The sequence below is a fragment of the Rhincodon typus genome, chromosome 1 (assembly GCF_021869965.1).
Source record: "Rhincodon typus isolate 14 chromosome 1, sRhiTyp1.1, whole genome shotgun sequence".
In the NCBI taxonomy this organism is placed as follows: Eukaryota; Metazoa; Chordata; class Chondrichthyes; order Orectolobiformes; family Rhincodontidae; genus Rhincodon; species Rhincodon typus.
Genome location: NC_063332.1, coordinates 112,162,171 through 112,182,945, shown reverse-complemented (window position 1 = coordinate 112,182,945; position 20,775 = coordinate 112,162,171). Strand labels below are relative to the sequence as shown.

The window sequence follows — 20,775 nt, the reverse complement described above, 5'->3', positions numbered from 1 at the left end:
TCTGATGAAGGATCTAGGCCCGAAACGTCAGCCTTACTGCTCCTATGATGCTGCCTGGCCTGCTGTGTTCATCCAGCTCTGCACCTTGTTGTCTCAGATTCTCCAGCATCTGCAGTTCCTACTATCTCAAAAAAAATTCTTTATCTGGATCAAATAATGTTGTCCTTTTAAAGTCAAATAACGTACGAGAGTAAACTGGAAATCTCAATATTTGTCTCGCCTCACAGGTTACGAGGGCTTTGGGGCAGAATTTTGAAACAATATATCCAGCCAAAACGATAGGATCTATTTTGCATCTTGAACACACTGGAATCTGCAATGGAGACGGAGCAACAGCATTCAGATCCCACTTCCGGGTTTCCCAACCAGAGTAGCCACAGTGGCATGCTGAAACTGTTGATGGAAGGATTGCCAGTTTAAAGTGCATCTAAACTGGAAATGGGTTGCTGAAGTTGTAGCAGCCACAGCAAGAGAAACAGACAATAGGTCTCAACAGAAGGGTGGCCTGCATATTACATCCCACGCCACGATACACTCATTCATAGTTGGATATCCTACTACGGCAACTGAGGAGCTGCAGTAGGATAATAAAAACCGAAAGAACTGCGGATCTGTAACTCAGGAACAAAAACAAAGTTGCTGGAAAAGCTCAGCAGGTCTGGCAGCATCTGTGAAGGAAAAACAGAGTTAATGTTTCGGGTCCGGTGATCCTTCCTCAGAAAGTTGCTTTTCCAGCAATTTTGTTGTTGAAGTAAGATAATGTTTCCCAAGGATAAGACAAAGAGGTCAGGCTCTCCAACCAAGTAGGTGTGTCAGAGGCCAAAAAAATCTGCAGCAGAAGTGCAATCCCTCCAACTTGGAGACTGCACCAGGAAGAATCTAGAACCTTGCAAGGGTGCGGAAGGTGAGTTACAGAACACTTCCAGATTCCAAACCCAGCCTGACATATTCAACATTCTCAGGCATATGAGATTGCCTCAGATCAAAAGACCTTACAGTTCCACTTGTTCCACCCTTTCCTCACACCCTTAGCTGCTCAACATTCAAGTTTACTTTATTACCCTCTCACATCCAAGCCTCTGCCTCCTTCATTAATACTGTCCACCCGTCCTCTCCACACACGCCGTTTCAAACACTCAAAACTCCCTGCTTTCACTCTTCAAAGAAGAGAATTCATCACATCAGGAAAAGACACTGATCCAGAAGAGGGAGATTCAGGAGAGATGAAGTCCTCCAATGACAGGCATCTTGGTGGTTACCAGCAATATGTTTCTATCTGCTCCATTAAGAAGGAAGTTGCAGGATGGTACTGCTGTCAGCAGTGACCTCCTGGGCCTTTAGAGGCTCTGGTGCTAATATATGTCCATAGAGCCCTGGGTTGTGTGCCTCACTCCACAGAACAGGATCTCCTTGTCTATCTCTGCCCTGGGGAGTGACATGTGGCTGAGATGATGGTGTCTGTGTTACTGCTAATATTGCTCATGGTGCTGCTGTATATGTTCCTCATTAAGGTGGAGCTTACATGAGGTGCTCCCATCCCAATGTCTAATTAAGTACAATGTTATGTTTTGTTATGTCATATTTAAATTTAAGAAGAAACCAGTAGTGTCTAGTAATGGTCTGAGCACACAATATCAGACCACTTATAATTCTGGGTGTGGAACAAAAGGAATAAAACTGAGGAAGACCACAAACTTCCTCAAAGAACAAAGAAAATTACAGCACAGGAACAGGCACTTCGGCCCTCCAAGCCTGCGCCGATCCAGATCCTCTATCTAAGCCCGTCGCCTATTTTCCAAGGATCTGTATCCCTCTGCTCCCTGCCCATTCATGTATCTGTCTAGATACATCTTAAATGACGCTATCGTGCCTGCCTCTACCACCTCCGCTGGCAACGCATTCCAGGCACCCACCACCCTCTGCGTAAAGAACTTTCCACACATATCTCCCTTAAACTTTCCCCTCTCACCTTGAAATCGTGACCCCCTAGTAATTGAGTCCTCCACTCTGGGAAAAAGCTTCTTGCTATCCACCCTGTCTATATCTCTCATGATTTTGTAGACCTCAAATCAGGACCCCCTCAATCTCCATCTTTCTAATGTAAATAATCCTAATCTACTCAACCTCTCTTCATAGCTAGCGCCCTCCATACCAGGCAACATCCTGGTGAACCTCCTCTGCACCCTCTCCAAAGCATCCACATCCTTTTGGTAATGTGGCGACCAGAACTGTATGCAGTATTCCAAATGTGGTTGAACCAAAGTCCTATACAACTGTAACATGACCTGCCAACTCTTGTACTCAATATCCCGTCTGATGAATGAAAGCATGCCGTATGCCTTCTTGACCACTTGATCGACCTGCGTTGCCACCTTCAGGGTACAATGGATCTGAACACCCAGATCTCTCTGTGCATCAGTTTTCCCCAGGGCTTTTCCATTTACCGGATAGTTCGCTCTTGAATTGGATCTTCCAAAATGCATCACCTCGAATTTGCCTGGATTGAACTCCATCTGCCATTTCTCTGCCCAACTCTCCAATCTATCCATATTCTGCTGCGTTCTCCGACAGTCCGCTTCACTATCTGCTACTCCACCAATCTTAGTGTCATCTGCAAACTTGCTAATCGGACCATCTATACCATCCTCCAGGTCATTTATGTATATCACAAACAACAGTGGTCCCAACACGGATCCCTGTGGAACACCACTGGTCACAGTTCTCCATTTTGAGAAACTCCCTTCCACTACAACTCTCTGTCTCCTGTTGCCAAGGCAGGGCTGGAGCTCTTCAGTTTTAACAATCAAAGACTCAGGAGTCTGCTGGTCTAACTGGTCTAAAATAATGCCCCAATGTACACTCACCTTGTTGACTCTGGCAAGTTGTTGACAGCTCAGGAATTACAGGTATGATTACTGCTGCTGGGAAATGTGCATGAGTTCACTCGATAACCAAAGACCAGGCATCATGAAAGCATGGAAGGTGGTGGAAGCAGGTTGTGGGGTGTAGGCTGACTAGGAACTTGGAGGCAATGGAGGTGAGATCTCCAGATGATTGAGCTTAATAACTGTGTGGACACAATGGTCTGCTGCTCAATGGTCCTGGGGAGATAATTGGAGGTATCTGAGAGCTGCTCAGCCTCCACAATGTACAGATCAGTCCGCCAGTAACAACAGCACCACTGTTGTCAGCAGGCTTAATTACAAAGTCAGGGTTGGATTTGATAGCATGGAGTGCAGTCTGTTCAGAAGGAGATAGGTTTGAATGGGGGTGGGGTGGGTGGAGGGGGTGGGGAAGAAGAGAAAGTAAGGTCACCAATGTCACAACGACAGTTCTCAATGAACAGGTCAAGATTAGACTGACCAGCCTATAGTTTCCTGGTTTATCGCTTGCTCCCTTCTTGAATTACGGTACCACACTGACTGTCCTCCAGTACATCTCCTGCAGCCAGAGAGGAGCTGAAAATTGTTTCAAGCTCCCCTGTTATTTCCTCCCTTGCCTCACTCAACAACCTGGAATACATTTAATCCAGTCCTGTGGATTTATCTGCTTTTGAGCCTGCCAGACCACTCAGAATCTCCTTTCTATCAATGCTAATTTCTTCAATTCTATCACAGATCTTCTTCCTGATTTTGATACCCATATGATCCCTCTCACTAGTGAAAACCAACCCAAAATATACATTTAGAGCCCTACCTACATCCTCTGCTTCCATGCACAAATTATCACTTAACTGGCCCTGTTCATTCCCTCGTTATCGTTTAACACTTAATGTAATGTGAAACAACTTAAGATTTTCTTTATTTTGTCTGTTACTATCCTTTCACATCCCCTTTTATCATAGATCATTTTATCATAGAATTCCTACAGTGTGGAAACAGGCCCTTCGGCCCAACAAGTCCAAACCGACCCTTGGAGCATCCCACCCAGACCCATCCTCCTATAGCCCACCCAATCTGCACATCCCTGAACACTACGGGCAATTTAGCATTGCCAATCCACCTAGCCTGCACATCTCTGCACTGTGGGAGGAAACCAGAGCACCCGGAAAAAACACATGCTCTCCTATTCTCCCTTAGAAGTTCCCTGTTGCACGTTCTGTACTCCTCTCAAGCTTCTATGTTTTGACTCCTCATTATCTGCTATAAGCCTCCCGTTTTCCCTTAACTCAATTCTGTATATCCCTTGATATAGGAATATGGTGAGCAGTCTTGGGTCCCATATCTAAGCAAGGACATGGTAACATTGGAGGTGGTCCAGAGGAAGTTTATAAGAATGATCCCAAGGATAAAGGGCTTGTCAAATGAGGAGTGGTTGAGGATTCTGGATCTGTAATCGATGGTGTTTAGAAGGACAAGAGGGGGGGGATCTGATTGAAACTTACAGAGTAGTGAGAGGTATGCAAAGCATGCACATGCAGAAGATGTTTCCACTAGTAGCAGAGACTTGGACCTGAGGGCATAGCCTCAAAGTGAAGGGACGACCCTTTAGAATTAAGATGAGGAGGAATTTCTTCAGCTAGAAAGTGGTGAATCTGTGCAACTCATTGAGGCATAGAGCTGTGGAGGTCAAGTCATTGAGTGTATTTAAGACAGATATAGGTTTGTGGTTGGTAATGACATCAAGGGTTATGGGGAGAATACAGAGTTTGGGGTTGAGAAACATATCAGCCATGATCAAATGGTGGAGCAAACTCAACGGGCTGAATAGCTAATTCTGCTCCTATATCTTATGCTCTTTCACTTTCTTCAGGTCATCAGCCTGTCAAGGTATCCGCATGTGCCCCGGTCTCTTTATGGTGACGATAACATCATCAGTGCTGCTTCCCTCTCGTCCTGAATTTCGCTTCCAATTTCGATCCTGCTCTCACTTTCACTTAGTCCATCTCTGACTCCTCCCTTCCTTTCCTCAACATCTCTGTTTCCATTTCTGGGGATAGGCTGGCCACCAACATCCACTACAAACCTACCAAATCCCACAGTTATCTTGACTAAAAATCCTCACACCCTGTTCCATTCTCACAGTTCTCCCTCTCCATCACATCTGTTCCAATAATGCCAGCTTTGATAAGGCGGCCTCTGAAATGTCCACCTTCTTCCTCAACCGAGGATTCCCACCATGGTTGACAGGGCCCTCAGCCGTGTCTGACCTATCACCTGCACCTCCGCCCTCATCCCCTCTCACAAAAGCAACAGGGTTCCCCTTGTCCTCACCTACTATCCCAGCAGCATCCACATCCAAAGGATCATTTGCCCCTCCTCCAGCAGGATGCCATCACCAGACACAAATTAAGGGGAGGTGATGGCCTAATGGCATTATTGCTGAACTGTTAATCCAGAGACCCAGTTAATGTGCTGGGGACCTGGGTTCAAATCCCACAGTGGCAGATGGTGACATTTGAATACAATAAAAATTGAGAATTAAGAGTCTATTGCTGACCATGAAACCATTGTTGATTGTTGGGGGGAAAACCCATCTGGTTCACTGTCATCATTTAGGGAAGGAAGCTGTCATCCTTATCTGGTCTGGCCTACATGTGGCTCCAGATCCACTGCAGTGGCTGACGCTTAACTACTCTCTGGGCAATTAAGGATGGGCAATAAATGCTGGCCTCGCTGACGATGCCCTCATCATGTGAATGAAGGTTTAAAAAGATATCCCTTCCCTCCTTTACCTACCTACTGCACGGACTGTTTATTCTGGGACACCTTGGTCCACTCCAACACCATTCACAACACCTTCCCACAGCCCCACAGCACCTTCCCATGCAACACCCGCCTGTTCACTTCCTCCTTCCTCACTATCCAAGGCCCCAGACACACCTTCCAGGTGAAACAGCAATTTACCTGCACTTCACTCAATCTAATCTTCACACATTCGCTACTCACAATGTGGTCTCCTCGCCACTGGGAGATGAAACGTAGACTGGGTGACTGCTTTGCAAAACACCTACAATCTGTCCACAAAAATGACCCTGAGCTTCCTGCTGCCTGCCACTTCAACACTCCACCACGTTACCAGGCCAAGGTCTCTGTCTCAGGCTTGGTGCAATGCTCCAGGGAAGCTCAGCGCAAGTTGGAAAAACAACACCTCATTTTCCACTTGGGAACCCTGCAGCCTTCAGGACTCAATATCAAGTTAAAAAATTTCAAGGCCTGAGCACCTTCTCCCATGCCCTTATCCAAACCCCCATACATTAGGCCTTGTCATCACGTGGGTTGCTATCACAACCATCCCATTGTCAGCCACTAATGATCCCCATTAGCAGTTATTCATTCTCCCAGGCTGACCACTACCCGTTCCTTTTTCTGCCCAACTGCTGTTATCTCTCTCTGGGCTCCACCTCCATCTATCGTTTAGTACCCACACCCCCCAGCTTCCCCCATGCCATTTTCAGCAGTTTTACCCAACCTTTTCCTAGCTGTTCTGAAGAAGAGTCACTGGACACAAAACATTAACTCTGCTTTCGCTCCACTGATGCAGCCAGACCTGCTGTGTCTTTCCAGCAATTTGTTTGTGTTAATTAATTGGCCTTCTTAGTAACCGAGAAAAAGTGTTCATTTTATAATGCAGCCAGTGGATGATGGGACTAGACAAGCAGTGCACTCCTCCAACCTTGGTCAAAACAGCATCAAGACCCTCAGGCTCTGCAGGAGTTCCTCAGGGTAGTGTCTTTGGCCTGACCATCACCAGTTGCTTCATCAATGGCCTTCCCTCTATCAGATACCATAGCAGTCTGTTTCACAACACAATAAAAATCTGGCCAATATCCAGCCTTGGGCTAATAACTGGCAAGTTACATTCATGCCACATAAGTGCCAGGCAATGACCATCTCGAGTAAGAGAGATCCTAACCATCATCCCTAGACAATCAATGGCACTGCCATTGTTGAATTCCCCAATTATAAACATCTTGATGACCACTGACCAGAAACTGAACTGGAGTAGCCATATAAATACCGAGATCTCAGGAATTCTGCAGTCAGTAATTCACCTCCTGACTCTGCAGTACCTGTCCACCTTCTACAAAGCACAGGTCAGGGATGTGATGGAATATTCCCTCCCTGCCTGGATGAGCGCAGCTTCAACAACAAGAATTTTGTACACTCAGCTCTGTCCTATAGCTCCCTAATTCAGACTCAGCAATGGCAAACCTCCTGTGCCGAGCTCCCCATGGCTCTTTCACATCTACAGTGGACATTTAATTGCACATCCTCTGCCTTCCAACATCCACTTCTGCTTTGGGTGTAATAGCAATAGAGGCTAACATCCATATTCCATTAACATTTATTCTATTTTGGGTGTGGTTTCCCATTTGATAATGATTACATAACCTGCTTTTGGGATATTAATTGAGGGATGAGCATTTATTGGAATACTGGTGATAACGCCCCTGTTCTTCCCCAAAGTAGTGCCCTGGGATCCATTTAAAAGAACAGGCAGGACTTTGCTTTAAAAATTCCTACAACAGACAGCACCTTGGACTGAGTGGCACTCCCTCAGTACTGACCCTTGGACAACACCGCACCATGTCAGCACTGAACCTTTCAAAGTGCAGTGCCCCCTCATCTGCACTATCAGATTAAAACAATGGGCAAGTTTAACATTTTCTGTCTTAAAAACTAGAAATTTGCTTCAAAATCAGAAAAATACTACAAATGCCAGAATTTCCACTTGAACAGATAGGCTTATTAGGCCATTTGGAGCCAACCAGTTAAATTTCTGCTCTTCTGATGTGTCATTACACTAACTGTTGTCACTGGGCTTTTCTCCTTGTTTCAGTTTTACAGTCAATTTTCCATCTCCCCTACTCTGCTTCTTGAAATAGCAGCTTGTTTGCGTATTCAGAATGCTGAACTCATTCTATCCAGACTGAATAATTGAAAACACTATTCCTTCACAAACGCGCAAAGGTTCTCACCAAAAAATAAAACCTGAGATGAGTATCTTATCACGACACCCAAAGAGGCCTGGCTGGTTTCAAAGCCTCAGTGGAAAAGGTGTTAATTTCAGCTCAGGCTGTCTTTTGTTCAATCCACGTTCATTTCATGGTACTTGGCCAGGTGATACCCATGACCATTTTAAGTCAGTCTTTTTGAACCTGGTTTTATCCATTCATGGGATGTGGATGTCACTGACTGGGTCAGTACTTACTGCCCTGGAGAAGGTGTTGGTGAGCTACTGTCTTGAACTGTTATAATCTTCAGAGTGGAGGGACATGCAGTGTGCCATGAGAAGGAAGTCCCAAGTTTTTAACCCAGTGACAATGAATGACAATATAGTTCCAAGTCAGGGTGGTGTGGGGCTTGGAGAAGAACTTGCAGGTGATGGTGTTGGTTTGCAAAGTGCTGCTGAAGGTGTATTAATGAATTACTGCAGTGCACCTTATGGATGGTACACACTACTATCAATGTGCATTGGTGGTAATGGGAATGAATGGGGTGCAAATCAAATGGCTGCTTTGTCCTAGAAGGTGCTGAATTTTTTGAATGTTGTCAGAGCTGCAGTTATCCCGGAAAGCAGACTTTTCTACAGCTTGTAAAAACAATGACAGTGCCATTTATAAAATTCCCAACAGAATTCAAAGTCAGGAGTCCATATTTTATATCATCATTACAACTCCTATAAAAAAGTCTCAAAATTTCAGTCACTTCTACTGATTCCCTCTCAACCTTCTGTGTTCAAAGACATTGAAATACAGTTTTTCCAGCCTTCTGTGTGCCTAAAACCTCTCTTGTTTCAGCAAATCCTGCTCACTGTATTGGTCCCACGGCTGAGTTTCACTCCTTTTGCAGCTGTTTTGAATGGTATTGCCCACTATTTGGATGCTAGTGAACAATCACATTAGCCAGGGTTAAAGGGGCAGCTTTGATCCATGAGGGGCCAACTTTCACTACCATCAGCAACTCTCTCTATCTTGGGATATCCAGTATTCTTGCAAAAGTGGATATATTTACTGTGCTTACATTACTGTTAGTGCGATAAAGAGATTGAAGTGTTCACCTTGCCAGCCGATGAACCAGAGAAAAGTTGAGGTACAAGAATTCAAGAATTTTTTTGCAGGGTTGCCACTAACAGTGTGTGGTTTATATGCGCAGGTTCAGAATTTAGAGTATTTTAATGGATTAAAATGATTCAAAAGACTTCAGAGGAACATTATGAAACAAACTATGACACAAAGTTATATAATATGTAATCAGTTCAGAGAGGCATAGAATCATACAGCATGGAAACAGACCCTTCAGTCTAACTAGACCACACCAACCATGTCCCCAAACTAAATTAGTCCCAACTGCCCACATTTGGCCCACGTCTCTCCAAATCTTTCCTCTTCATGTACTTATCTAAATGTCTTTAAAACTGTGTAACTGTATTTGCATCCACTACTTCCTGTAGCAGTTCATTCCCCACACTAACTACTGTCTATGTGAAAAAAGTTACCCCCATGTCCTTTTTAATTCGTTCTCCTCTCACCTTAAAAATGTCTCCTAGTTTTAAACTCCCCACCTTAGAGAACAAACCTTTGCTATGTACCATATTGATGCTTGTCATGATTTTATAAACCTCTATAACATCATTCCTCAACCTTCTACATTCCACTGAAAAAAGTTCCAGCCTATCCAGCCTATTTTTGTAACTCTTACCTTCCATTCCCAGCCACATCCTGGTAAATCTTTTCTAAATCCTCTCCAGTTTAATAATATCATTGCTATAACAGGATGACCGGAACTGCACACAGTACTCCAGAAGAGGCCTCACCAATGTCACGTAAAACCTCCACATGACATCCCAACTCCCATATTCAATGGTCTGAGCAATGCAAGCAAGCGTGCTAAATGCTTTCTGAACCACCCCATCTACTGAGGTACAAATTTCAAAGAATTATGTACCTGACCCCTAGGTCTCTCTGTTCTACAACACAATCAATAACCTAAAGTTTGGTCAAAGACACGTTTTAAGGAGTACCTTCTAAAACTATAGAGGTAGAAAGGCCGACAGATGTTTGTAGGGTATTCTAGAGCTTAGGACCCAGGCAACTGAATGTGCTGGAGTAATGACAATAAGGATGCTTTAGAAGCAGGATTAGAGCAGCATATGTTAATATGGAGGATTGAGATGCTAGAGAAGATTACAATAAGAGAAGGATGTGGCCACAGGGAGATTCAAAAACAAGGAGGAGTTTTTAAATATCAAGAAGAAGAGTCAGTGTAGGTCTGTGAGCGCAGAAGTGATTGAGTTAATCTATGGACTGTAAAGGACTGGGAGGACTTGTGTATCCAAGGAATTGATGTAGGAGGGAGGCCTTTAGATTCCTGGATCACTGGGTCAATTTCTGGGGAAAGTGGGATCTGTACAAGTCTGACAGTTTACATCTGAACCATAAAGGGACCACTTTCCTCGCAGGGTGGGGGCTGCATTATTGCCGGTGCTATTGCTGGGGTCTAAAGCTAATACAGCATGGGTATGGGATACAGATTGAAAATATAATAGGGTGTAATGCACAGACAAATATAGAAGAAAAACCAAGTCAGAGTGGTAGACAGACCATATGTAGTCAGGTTACGGCACAAGGAAACATAGCAAGATTGGCATTTATTTTAATGTTAGGTATCTTGCAAGTAAGGCAGAGGAGATGAGGGTGCTGATTAACACATAGGCATATGACATTATTGACAGAGACATGGCTGAGGGAGGGATAGGACTCATCAGCTCAATATTCCAGGGCACAGAATTCTCAGGAAAGACAGGGACAGAAGAAAAAAAGAGGTGGAGTCACAATGTTGATCAAGAAATCAAATATGGCAGTAAAGAGAGGTGATATCTTATAAGGTTCCTCAACTGAGGCCATACGAATAGAATCTAAACACAAAAGTGAATAATCACATTGATGGGAGAAAACTATAAACCTCAAATAGTCAGGGAAAGGTAGAATAGCATTTAGGTAGGCAAATTCCAGTGAAGTGTGAAAATAGTCACGTAATAGTAGAACATTCTAACTTCACCAATATTAACTGGGAGCAATATAGTGTGAAAGACTTACAGGAGGTCAAAATCTTAAAATGTGTCTGGGAGAGATTTCTAAGCAAGCACATAGGAAGTCCTACAAGAGCTAATTCTAGGGAACAAAGCTATGTCAGTGGTAAATATGGCAGTGGGGAGCATTTCAATGACAGTGACCATAACTCATCGAATTTAAGGTAGTCATGGAAAAGGACAATCAGAAATAAAGATTCTGAACAGGGAGAAAGTTGATTTGAACATGATAAGGCAGGATGAGGCCAAACTGGATTTTGTGTCGCTACTTGTAGAAAAATCTGCACAAGAAGTAGGAGTCTTTCAAAAATGAATTAGTGAAGGGACAGAGTGAATATGATCCTGTAAAGGTAAAGGGTGAGAGTCCAGAGAACCCTGGATGTTGATGAACATACATGGACTTCAGGAAGACTTTTAACAAGGTCTCACATGGGACACTGATCAAGCAGATAACAGCCCATGGGATCCAGGGCAATTTGGCAAGTTAGACCCAAAATCAGCTTAGTGGCAGGAAGCAGAAGATGGTGGTCCAAGATTATTTTTCTGAATGGAAGCCAGTGCCCAGTACCACAACACAAGATTTAGTGTTGGGTCCTCTGCTGTTTGTTGTGTACATTCATGTTCTAGATATGAATGTAGGAAGTTTGATCAGTAAATAGATGACCCAAAAATTGACTGTGTGGTAAATACCGAGGAAGAAAGTCCTCAACTGCAGGATGATATAGACGGGCTGGTCAGATGGGCAAGGCAATGGCAAATGGAATTTAATCGTGAAAAGTGAAAGTTGGTGCATTTTGGAAGGATGAACAATGCAGGGAATACATGATGAATGGTGGTACCCAAGGAAGTACAGAAGGTAAGAGGGACCTTAGTGTGCCTGTCCTCAAAGACTTGAACACAAGACAGATGGATAAGGTAGTTAATAAGGCAACTGAGATACCTGTGTTTATTGGTCAAGGCATTGAATACACAGGACAAGGTTCTGACAGAGGTGTATCAAATGTCAGTTATGCCACAGCTAAAGTACAGTGCACAGTTCTGTTCGCCACAGTATAGGATGGATGTGACTGCGCTAGAGAGACTGCAGAGGAGATTCGCCAGGACCCTTCCTAGGCTGGAGTGATTCAGCTATAAAAAGAGACTAGATAGAGTGATAGGGTCACACAGCATGGAAACAGACCCTTCGGCCCAACTTGTCCAAACTGACCAGGTTTCCAGAATTGAACGAGTCATGTTTTCCGGCATTTGGCCCATATCCCTCTAAACATTTCCTATCCATGATCCTGTCCAAATAACATTTAAACGTTATAATTGTACTCATCTTTACCACATTCTTTGGCAGCTCGTTCCATACACGCACCACCCCCTATATGAAATGTTGCCTCTCAGGTCCCTTTTAAATCTTTCCCCTCTCAACTTAAATCTATGCCCTCAAGTTTGGACTCCACTACCCTGGGGAAAAAAATCTCAGCTATTCACCTTATCTACGTCCCTCATGATTTTATACGGCTCTATAACATCACCCCTCAGCCTCCTATGCTCCAGGGAAAATAATCCCAATCTATCCAGTCTCTCGTTATAACTCAAATGCACACCCGCCCCGACCCCCCAGTCTCGGTAACATCCTTGTAAATCTTTTTTGCACCATTTCCAGTTTAATAACATCCTTCCAACAGCAAGGCAAACAGAACTGTACGCATTTGAATAGTGATAGTGTAGAGGTAAATAAGGCGTAATTGAGGGTCTCAGCAATAGACGCGTGAAAATAGAGATTAACTCAGATGGCTCTACAGAGGTAGAAATAAGCCATCTTGGAAATGGTGCGAATGAGGTTAAAGTTCGTCTGGGGTAAAACACGACTGGAAGGCTGCAAAGAGATTAGATCATGTTGTCAGGGAAAGGGGTGATTAAGGAACTAAGAAATGGAGTTTAGATCAGAGACCAAAAACAAAGGCTTTAGCTTTCCCCATTTTTAATTGTTTTCACACAGAACCATCAGCAAGCAACCAGATCAGAACATTACAACATTTAAAAGGCATTTTGATAAGTACATGAATAGGAAAGGTTTGGCAGGATATAGGCCAGGAGGAGGCAGGTGGAACTAGTTTAGTTTAGGATTGTGTTCAGTATGGACTGGTTGAACTGAAGGGTCTGTTTCCATGTCATATGACTGTACTACTCTCTGACTCTGTGTGCATTCACCCTGATGCGCAATTTTGATCAGCTAAAACACTTTTTTACTTTCTGAATTTCCAGATTCTATGATACCAGAAGATGACAGCTAGCGGATCACCAAAAAACTAAATAGGGCAGTAGGGGTGAGATGAGCTTCATTGATCCAGGACAATTTTAAACCCTTAAAATTGACCCTGGACCCATTTATTGAAAAGGGTGTTGAATTGTCTCAGAAATAAGTGATTAAGGGAGATCTGATTCAAGTATTCGAGCAAGGTTGTCTGTTTTTAACACCTGAGATTTCAAAGTCGAACTATTTCAAAATAGAACGAAAAAGAAAGTGCTGGTAATCTGAAAATAAAAACTTTAACAAAAATGTTGGAAATGGGAGAGCGTGTTAGTCAGGATTAGCATTATAGAATGAAAAGGGCTGCAACGTGACAAGGCTTTTCCCATTGCCAAGCTGACAATACCGACATGATGGGAATACATTTTAATAATGATGTCGCTGGCTTCAAACTTTCGAGAAGGAGAGCAGTTTGGGGAGGAGAAAGCTGCAGACATTGCAGCAGCAGTCACTGAGAACCGTGAGTGCTCTATACGTGGCACTCGGGGCAAGCAGGCTGACCGTTTCCACAACAAAAGTTACAACATCTTCCAAAAACAAAAATCACACACATACAGAGCGAAGGGAAGCAGGAGTGTTATTCATTCGCAGTTATAAGGCAAAACTTCACCAATAAAATACCCCAAAACAAACCTTTTTTATTCTTCTGGCAGTGTACAACCCGATGCCTTCTTGCACTTTGGACGGTTTCAAAGAGAAGCGATCGGGGACGTACATGCCGAGCATTTTGCGGTGGCCGTGCCCGCTGCCCTAAGCGCCAGGCCGGGAAGGAGTACAGTTAAGGCTCGGCCTTTCGGGAAGTGGCTCCCCTCAGAGCCCCAGCTGCCTGCTCTCCTGTGGAATAAACCACAGACTCCAGCGCTCTGATTGGCTCAGCCAGCACATTCCCGGCTCGACTTTCCTCCGGCAAAGCCGAGCTTTCAGGAATGTTTCAACACCAGCTCCTCAGCAAGCTTTCTCGAGAGTCACAGATACAGCACGGAAACACACCCTTCGCTCCAACTCGTCCATGCTGACCAGATATCCTAACTTAATCTAGTCCCATTTGCCAGCACTTGGCCTGTATCCCTCTAAAACCCTTCATAATCATGTATCCATCCAGATGCCTTTTAAATGTTGTAATTTTACCAGGCTCCAGCACTTCCTCTGGCAACTCATTCCATTACACTCACCACCCTCTGTATGAAAAAGTCACCCCTTAGGACCCTTTTTTAATTTTTTTCTCTCCCAACTTAAAACTATGCACTCTGGTTTTGGACTCCCCTACCCTGGGACAAAGACCTTGACTATTCACCCTATCCATGCCCCTCATAATTTTATCAATATCTGCCCCACCAAAGGACCGAACAGTCTGGATCACTGCTAAACAGCCATCAAAGATGCCTAACACTCTGTCCCCCGCCCACACTTTGGAAAATCAGATCACAGCACTATGTTCCTCCTCCCTGCTTACACGCAGAAGCTGAAACGGGAGAATATTTCGCAAAAATAAATACAGTACTGGTCCAAGGCAGTAGAAGACTGTCTCGGGGACTGTTTGGAATTCGTGGACTGGACCGTGTTGAAGTGTTCAGCGGAAAACTTAGACGAGTATGCCACTGCAGTCATGGACTTCATCAGGAAATTGGTGGAGGACTGTGTACCAAAGAGGTCAATCTGAGTGTTCACCAATCATAAAGTTTGGAAGAGGTTCCCTACTGAAGACCAGACGTGCAGCGTTCAAGTCGGGTGACCTGGACCAATACAGAAAATTCAGATACGATCTCCGCAAAGCCGTCAGGGAGGCCAAGAGGCAGTACCCAACCAAATTAGAGGGCCAATCCTGCCAAACAGACTCTGGCTTCCTATGGCAAGGCCCAAACAACATTGCGGGATACAAAATGAAGCAATGCAAGATGGCGAACAAAGACACATCCCTCCCTTGCATGCTGAGTGCTTTCTATGCTCGGTTTGAGCAGAATGCCAGGGGCGCGGTGTCATCTGCCCTGACAGCACCAGACACACCTGTTCCCTCCGTCACCACTTCGAACATCAGATCGGTCTTTCTGGGAGTTGACCCAAGGGAAGCGACGGGTTCGGACGGTGTCCCCGGGCAAGCAGTCAGATCCTGTGTGGGCCAACTGGTGGAGGTATTCACCGACACCTTCACCCTCTCCCTCCTACAAACTGAAATCCCTAACTGCTTCAAGAAAATCACCATCATCCCCGTACCTGACAAAGCACATGCAGAGTGCTGTAATGACTACCGCCCAGTGGCTCTGACATCAATAATCATGAATTCCTCGAGAAGCTGGTTATGGCCCACATCAGCTCCAAACTCCCAACCCGCCTCAATCCCCTACAGTTTGCCTACCGACATAACAGGTCCACCCAGGATGCCATATCCCTAGCCCTGCATTCATCCCTGGAACATCTGGACAACAAAGACACCTACGTCAGACTCCTGTTCATTGACAACAGCTCCACCTTCAACACCATTATCCCCTCCAGACTGATCTCAAAGCTCTATGACCTTGGTCTTGGCTCCCCCGACTGCAACTGGATCCTTAGCTTTCTGACCCACATACCGCAATCAGTGAGGATAGGTAACTGCACCTCCTCCACAATAACACTCAGTACCGGAGACCGCCAAGGATGTGACCTCAGCCCCCTGCTGTATTCCCTGTACACCTACAACTGTGTTGCCAAATTCTGAATGAACTCCATCTACAAGTTTGCTGATGACACTACTGTAGTGGGACAGATATCTAACAATGACAAGTCAAAATACGGAAGGGAGATGGAGGGCTTGGTGATGTGGTGCAATGAAAATAATCTATCTCTCAATGGCAGCAAAATTAAAGAACTGATCATTGATTTCAGAAAGAAAGGAGGAGAACACACTCTCATCTACATCAACAGAACTGAGGTTGAGATGATGAAGGGCATCACGTTCCTCAGAGTAACGATAACAGACAACCTGTCTTGACCTTCCCAAATAGATGCAACAGTCAAGAAGGCACAACAACACCTCTTGTTCCTCAGGCAGCTCAGGAAATTTGGCACACCACTAAGGTCCCTCACCAACTTCTACAGATGCACCATGGAAAGCATACTGTCCGGGTGCATAACGGCCTGGTATGGCAACTGCTTTGCCCAAAACTGTACGAAACTACAAAAGGTGGTGTGCACAGCCCAGAGCATCACGGAAGCCACCCTTCCATCCATGGACTACATTTGCACAGCTCTCTGCCCAGAAAGGTGGCCAACATCATCAAAGACCCATTGCACCCTGGTAATGTTCTCCTACAGCCTCTTCCATCAGGCAGAAGATACAGAAGCCTGAACATGTGCACCAGCAGGTTCAAGGACAGCTTCTTTCCGGCTGTTATCAGACTGATGAATGGACTCTTTAGCCTCAAATAACACTGGTCTTCCTAACATTGATCTTGCCTAGCTCACACCCTGTGCGATGTAACCTGTATGCCTCTGTCTAAGTTTTTTTGATCTGTACATCCTTTGCTTACTAAGATCTGCCTGTACTGAAAAACTTTACACTCTATTTCGGTACATGTGACAACAAATAAATAAATCAATCAGTCAATCTTCTCCAAGATCACCCCTCAGTCTCTGATGCTCCAGGGAAAATAGCCACAGCCTAGTCAACCTCTCAAACCATCCAACTCTGGCAACATGTTGTAAATCTTTTCTGAAACCTTTCAAGTTTCACAACATCCTTCCTACAGCAGGGAGACCAGAATTGAATGAAGTTTTCCAAAAGTGGTTTAACCAATGTCCTGTACAGCCACTACATGATGTCCCAACTCCTATATTCAATGCACTGACCAATGAAGGCAAATGTACCAAATATATCAATTCAGTATTCTCAGGAATCATTTCTTCTAAATGAGCACAGTTAATTTGCAAAATTAGAGAGTTGGAGAAATGTGCTGTGGAAATGGGTGCTTTAGATGTGAATGGATAAAATGCAGTATGTACAGATTTCATTACTAATATTCTCAAGGTCCATGGGAACTGGTGTCCGAGATTTACCAGGACTATCATAAAATAAATCTCGACTTATCCGTTACCTCATAGTGGTAGAATGAAATGAAATAACATCCAGCAATATACACAAGAAAGATTCAGTCTAAAGACAAGAAATTACAAAGAACAAAGAAAATTACAGCACAAGAACAGGCCCTTCAGCCCTCCAAGCCTGCGCCGATCCAGATCCTCTTCCTAAACCTGTCGCCTATTTTCCAAGGATCTGTATCCCTCAGCTCCCTGCCCATTCATATATCTGTCTAGATACATCTTAAATTACGCTATCGTGCCTGCCTCTACCACCTCCACTGGCGACGCGTTCCAGGCACCCACCACCCTCTGCGACAAACGACAACACCTCCCAGTCGCGAACCACATCAACTCCCCCTCCCACTCCCTGGACGAGATGTCCATCCTGGACCTCCTCCAATGTCACAACGATGCCACCTGGAAACTAGAGGAACAGCACCCCATATTCCGCCTTGGAAGCCTACAACCCAATGGTCTCATGTGGACTTTACAAGCTTCAAAATCTTCCCATCCCCGATCTCGTCCCAAGACCAGCCCCTGCCTCCCCCCCATCCCCGTTTCATTGACCTGTCCATCTTCTCTCCCACCTATCTGCTCCTCCCATCTCACTGACTAATCCCCACCACTGCCTACCTACACTCACCTTTACTTGCTTCATCCCCGCCCCCTTGACCTGTCCGTCTTCTCTGCCGTCTATCTGCTCCACTATCTACCTGCTATCACTGTCCCCCCTCTCTATTTATTTCAGAGCCCCCTTCCACTTCCCCACTTCTGAAGAAGGGTCCTGATCCGAAATGTCAGCTTTCCTGCTTCTCTGATGCTGCCTGGCCTGCTGTGTTCCTCCAGCTCCACACTGTGTTATGTCAGGAGCAAGGTATGTTTTCACATCTTATGCAAAATTTTGTGTTTCTCCACCCAAAGATCAAATGACATGATCAGATTGGGTAGAGTTGGGTGCCTCAGTGGTCAGCACTGCTGCCTTATAGCACCAGGGACCTGGGTTCAATTCCACAACTTGGGTGATTGTCTGTATGGAGTTTCTCCCTGTGTCTGTGTGGGTTTCTTCTGGTTGCTCTAGCTTTGCGTGGCACAGTGGTTAGCACTGCTGCCTCACACCACGCAGGACCCCAGTTCAATTCCACCCTCAGGTGACTGTCTATTTGGAATTTGCACTTCTGCGTGGGTTTCCTCTGGGTGCTCCGGTTTCCTCCCACAGTCCAAAGACACACAGGATTGACTGTGCTAAACTGCCCATAGTGTCCAGGGATATGTAGGAGATAGATTTGGGTGGGTGCTCTGAGGGTTGTTGTGGACTTGTTGGCCTGAAGGGCCTGTTTCCACACTGTAGGGATTCTATGATCTATGATAACTCTGAATCGTTACCTTATATAGCAGTCAATCATTTTGGAAACTCCTTGTTGTAGGTTGTACTAGTACCTAACCTAAGGCATGTCACTGTATTGTCCAGGTAAACTCATCCCAGATGCAACGTAATGTCTGCATATTGGGCTTCTATTCAGTCAGTTGAAGTTTAAGTTTGTCATCATGAAGACATTTCCTGCAGATATGGTTGTGTAGATATGCTGTTCAAAAACTCTCACCAGCTATACTTAAGAACATAGAACATAAGAACATAAGAACTAGGAGCAGGAGTAGGCCGTCCAGCCCTTCGAGCCTGCTCCGCCATTCAATAAGATCATGGCTGATCTTTTTGTGGACTCAGATCCACTTACCCATGTTCTCACCGTACCCCTTAATTCCTTTATTGTTCAAAAAAATATCTACCTTATCTTTAAAAACGTTTACTGAAGTAGCGTCAACTACTTCACTGGGCAAGGAATTCCATAGATTAACAACCCTCTGGGTGAAGAAGTTCCTTCTCAATTCAGTCATAAATCTGCTCCCTCTAATCTTGAGGCTATGCCCTCTTGTTCTAGCTTCACCTGCCAGTGGAAACATCCTCTCTACTTCTATCTTATCTATTCCCTTCATAATTTTACATGTTTCTATAAGATCCCCCCTCAATCTTCTGAATTCCAATGAATATAATCCCAATCTACTCAGTATCTCCTCATAAGCCAACCCCCTCAACTCCAGAATCAACCTAGTGAACCTCCTTTGCACCCCCTCCAGTGCCAGTACATCCTTTCTCAAGTAAGGAGACCAAAACTGCACACAGTACTCCAGGTGTGGCCTCACCAGCACCTTGTACAGCTGCAACATAACCTCTCTGCTTTTAATCTCAATCCCTTTAGCAATGAAGGACAAAATTCCATTTGCCTTCCTAATTACTTGTTGTACCTGCAGACCTACCTTCTGTGATTCATGCACAAGGACACCCAGGTCCCTCTGCATAGCAGCATGCTGCAACTTTTTACCATTCAAGTAATAATCCTTTTCACTATTACTCCTACCAAAATGTATGACTTCACATTTATTTACATTGTATTCCATCTGCCAGACCTTTGCCCACTCACTCAATGTATCTATGTTCCTCTGCAAAGTTTCACAGTCCTCTGCACACTTTGCTCTGCCAATCATCTTAGTGTCATCTGCAAACTTCGACACCCTACACGTGGTCCCCAACTCCAAATCATCTATATAAATTGTAAATAATTGCGGTCCCAACACCGATCCCTGAGGCACACCACTAGTCACTGACTGCCAGGTAGAATAGCACTCATTTATCCCCACTCTTTGCTTCCTGTTAGTCAACCAATCCTCTATTCATGCTAATACTTTACCCTTAATGCCATGCATCCTTATCTTATGCAGTAGCCTCTTGTGCGGCACCTTGTCGAAGGTTTTTTGGAAATCTAGGTACATCACATCCACTGGGTCCCCATTGTCCACCTTGCTCGTAATGTCGTCATAGAATTCCAAAAGATTTGTCAAGCATGACCTGCCCTTCATGAACCCATGCTGCGTCTGCCCAACGGGACAATTTCTATCAAGGTGCCTTGCTATTTCTTCCTTGATAATAGACTCAAGCATCTTCCCCACTACAGAGATTAAGCTAACCGGTCTATAATTCCCCATCTTTTGTCTACTTCCCTTTTTAAACAGTAGTGTCACATTTGCTGTTTTCCAATCTGCAGGGACTACTCCAGAGTCCAGCGAATTTTGGAAAATTACCACCAGTGCACCTGCTATTTCTCCCGCCATCTCTTTTAGTACCCTGGGATGCATTCCATCAGGGCCAGGAGACTTATCAATCCTTAGCTCCATTAGCTTGCCCAACACTACCTCTTCCGTAATAATGATTGTTTTCAGGTCCTCACCTACCTTCGTCTCTTTGTCAATTACTGGCATGTTATTAGTGTCCTCCACTGTGAAGACCGATACAAAATACCTGCTCAATGCCTCGGCCATTTCATATCCCA

At 44.7% G+C, this 20,775-nt stretch overlaps 1 protein-coding gene across 4 annotated transcripts in view; it reads right to left on the bottom strand.

Moving 5' to 3' along the window:
- Positions 1-14,215, bottom strand: part of prdm5 (PR domain containing 5) — a 303,364-nt gene extending 289,149 nt beyond the window's left edge. For all 4 annotated transcript variants that reach the window (XM_048600193.1, XM_048600197.1, XM_048600207.1 and 1 more), the window contains exon 1: positions 13,970-14,215. In XM_048600193.1, coding sequence (XP_048456150.1) covers positions 13,970-14,062 — 93 coding nt within the window. In that variant the 5' untranslated portion in view covers positions 14,063-14,215. The remainder of the gene's footprint in view (positions 1-13,969) is intronic.
- Between the last annotated feature and the right edge of the window lie 6,560 nt (positions 14,216-20,775).